At 33.4% G+C, this 2,897-nt stretch overlaps 1 protein-coding gene across 2 annotated transcripts; it reads right to left on the reverse strand.

Annotated features, from left to right (window-relative positions):
* Nucleotides 1–325: 325 nt before the first annotated feature.
* LOC141486834 (uncharacterized) lies at nt 326–2,159 on the reverse strand. Of its 2 annotated transcripts, XR_012468068.1 has the most exons (4): nt 1,919–2,159; nt 1,420–1,843; nt 1,200–1,298; nt 326–1,104 (listed from the first exon to the last, which is right to left on the reverse strand). XR_012468068.1 is itself a non-coding variant. In XM_074185403.1 (3 exons), exons 1-3 carry the CDS (start codon nt 1,835–1,837, stop codon nt 965–967), a joined length of 657 nt encoding a protein of 218 aa, XP_074041504.1. In that variant the 5' UTR covers nt 1,838–2,159; the 3' UTR covers nt 326–964. The 2 variants fall into 2 exon arrangements, 1 of the variants encoding a protein (XP_074041504.1); XM_074185403.1 differs by having other exon boundaries at nt 1,420–2,159.
* Nucleotides 2,160–2,897: the final 738 nt, after the last annotated feature.

Below are 2,897 nucleotides of genomic sequence, written 5' to 3' on the forward strand. Positions count from 1 at the left end.
CTTTTTGATGAACCTGTACCACCTATTAATGAGGAAGAAGAAGCTGCCATAGATTTTGTCAATGATGTGGATAACCACATCAATATCAATGATATGAATAATCTTAACAATGTAGTGAGGCATCAATTGATTAATGACTATTTCAGTAATTTGTAAAATAAATCCAAATATAAGGCCTATATCGTTTTCTATTTCCTCCTTCTTAGTACATTGTTAAGCAACAAATAAAACACTGGATAGGATTAATTCACAAACATTTATTTTACCATTTTCCCAAATAAATACAAAAAATGAACATAGAAAACTATCCTGTTACTTTGAAAAATTATAATTGTTTAGGCATCTCATAATTTCGCGACTTTTTCAAAAGAAGAAAATGTTTTTCTAATAACAAAATCTCCTTTTTTAAATTGTTTTGCTCCCTAATACCCTCCAGAGTTACCTCCAGTTCTTTTCTGGAGTTGTCAATCCTGGCTTCTGTCTCCTTTCTCATCATTTCAATTTCAGCTTCTGATTTATCTTTCATTATTTTCAATTTCAAATTGTGTTCTTTCTCCATCTGAGAAATTTTGATTTGCTCTAAACTGGATTTGGCTTCTGCCCAGTGACTTACTTTACTACAAAGTGTTTCATACTCATTCCTTTTTCGCTTATTCCCAGACTCGCCTGAAAGTAAAATTGAAACGTTATTTTTCGGTCAGTAGGTTTTATTTTACTAAATATTATCTAACCAAAATGTTAAAGTAGTCGACAAAAATTGATTATTGCAAGAATCGAATAATCATTTTCCATTCGAATTATCCCGTCACTAAATTCTATATGTACCATTGTACAAAACATTGATGGTAGTTCAAAACAATACCATCGAGATATACCAACAACATGGAACATTTGGATGGCAAAAAAACATCGACATCGTACTTGAAACATCGGCTATTGATGCTCATCTCAAAAAAGTACATGTTTACCTACCTGAAATAGGAACCTTAGATTTTGGGGTCCTTAAGTTGTCGGGAGTAGATTTGGACCAGTCCATTTTAGCCTTTGTTTCTTCTTTCATCTGATCCATTCTCTTTGTTTCATGTTGTGTATTCTCCAATTGTCCTTGAAAAAAAGTAATTTTCTGGTAAACGATATTTCTAAATGTGGCATTAAGTATACCTTATTCATTTCATTAAAATAATTGTGTAGTATCTTACCTTGAATGGCATATTCTTCCTCCGTAAAATCATTATTTGGTATCACCTCAGGTATTCCAAAAGAGATATCATTATCCTCACATTCAATTGTTATAAATTCTAAAAACAAAGGAAATCAAAGTTATCCTAGCGACATATTGGTATTTCAGTAAGAAAGTCTTGAATGAAATTTGAATGAATGAATAAAACACAATTCTCTGTTAAAGATGGTAATACTAACCTGTTCCTGAAATAGATGCATCACCTCCAAACTCAGATTGCAGTCCTTCAACTCTACTGCCCAAAATATCCCTTACAAGTATGTCAACATCATTGACTTCAATTGGTTTATTCGGTGGGCCTCCTCCAGTAGACATTACATGACATTTTGCATCTGCTATTTTTCTTTTACTCCTTTTTTTAATGTTTTCATATTTTTTCCTTAACGTGTTCCAATCTCTGAAGACCTCACCACTGTGACTGTTGAACTGTACTTCAATTTTTTCCCAACATTCACGCTTTTGTTTATTATTGTTACTGTCTGTTTTTTTATTTTCAATAATTCCCTTATATTTTGTAACAATACTAAGCAAAACTGCTTCTTCTTTTGAATTGAAGTTTGTTGCTCTTTGGTGTTTGCTTTCTGAAGATGTTTCCATTGTCTACTATAAAAATTCATATAAGTAAGAATATGACCCAAGAAAATATAAAATATTTTTCATCTGACACTGATTGCTTACCTCGGAAGTCAGGAGTCTAACAATATTGTAAAATTTCTGATAAGAAATTCTTCCAAATAGTTTATCACCGTTCACTCCACAGAATAATGAAAAACTTGTTATTTGCTATTAGTATTAGTCAAAAATTACACAACTGTTTTGTGTCAAAAACGTGGTTATGAGAAAATTTCAACGCATGAATTGAAAATACGCATGCGCCAATAATACCAACCTATGGTTTTATTCCGTGAACTTAGTTTCGAAGAACTTAGCTCAAATATTGTATGAACAACAAAATACGTTTTTGAGCCGAGTTCATTTTTGAACCTGGTTCACGTGAACCTCGGCTTAAACCACGATTGTACAACTGGGCCTAAGTCATGATTCTTCAGTAAATCTTCTGCAGCTGGAACAGACGTGAACCAATTGTCCATTGTAATATTTCTCCTAGACTTTGAAAGGGGGAAACACAGTCTAAACACTACGTCAGTGGTAGCATTGCTAACTGCAAATGGACATGTTGGTTGTGTGCCGCAGTATATTTCCATATTGTATATATAAAATGTGTGCGAATCGACTAAAGAAAAAACTTTCAATCCATATCATGCCGGTTTGTTCGGCATATACATCCTAAACCGACAACGACCTCTAAATGCCCACAACATCTCATCAAGTGTAGCATATCTGCCCACGGTGTAGTGTTTCTGACATTTTCCGTTTATATTTTGAAATAATTCTCTAACTGCTGCTAAATTATCCTGTGTTTTGCGATTTTTTCTCGTTCGTATGTCATCCATTCGCAAACACCTCATTAAAAAACGAAATCTTTCCAGTGCCATAGTGGCGGGAAACATCTGAATATAGTTCAAGTAAAAGATATACTGCCCCCCAACTTCCAGCAGTTCCCCTTTAATAACACACACAACGCGGTACTCATCGCTACATCGCTTCCAAAAAACGCATTTTTTATTGCTACATATTTTAAAAAAATAGAAATATC

This window comes from Leptinotarsa decemlineata, unplaced genomic scaffold, assembly GCF_025532065.1.
Source record: "Leptinotarsa decemlineata unplaced genomic scaffold, Ldec_3_MD MMD2_tig00026374_RagTag_RagTag, whole genome shotgun sequence".
Lineage (NCBI taxonomy): Eukaryota > Metazoa > Arthropoda > Insecta > Coleoptera > Chrysomelidae > Leptinotarsa > Leptinotarsa decemlineata.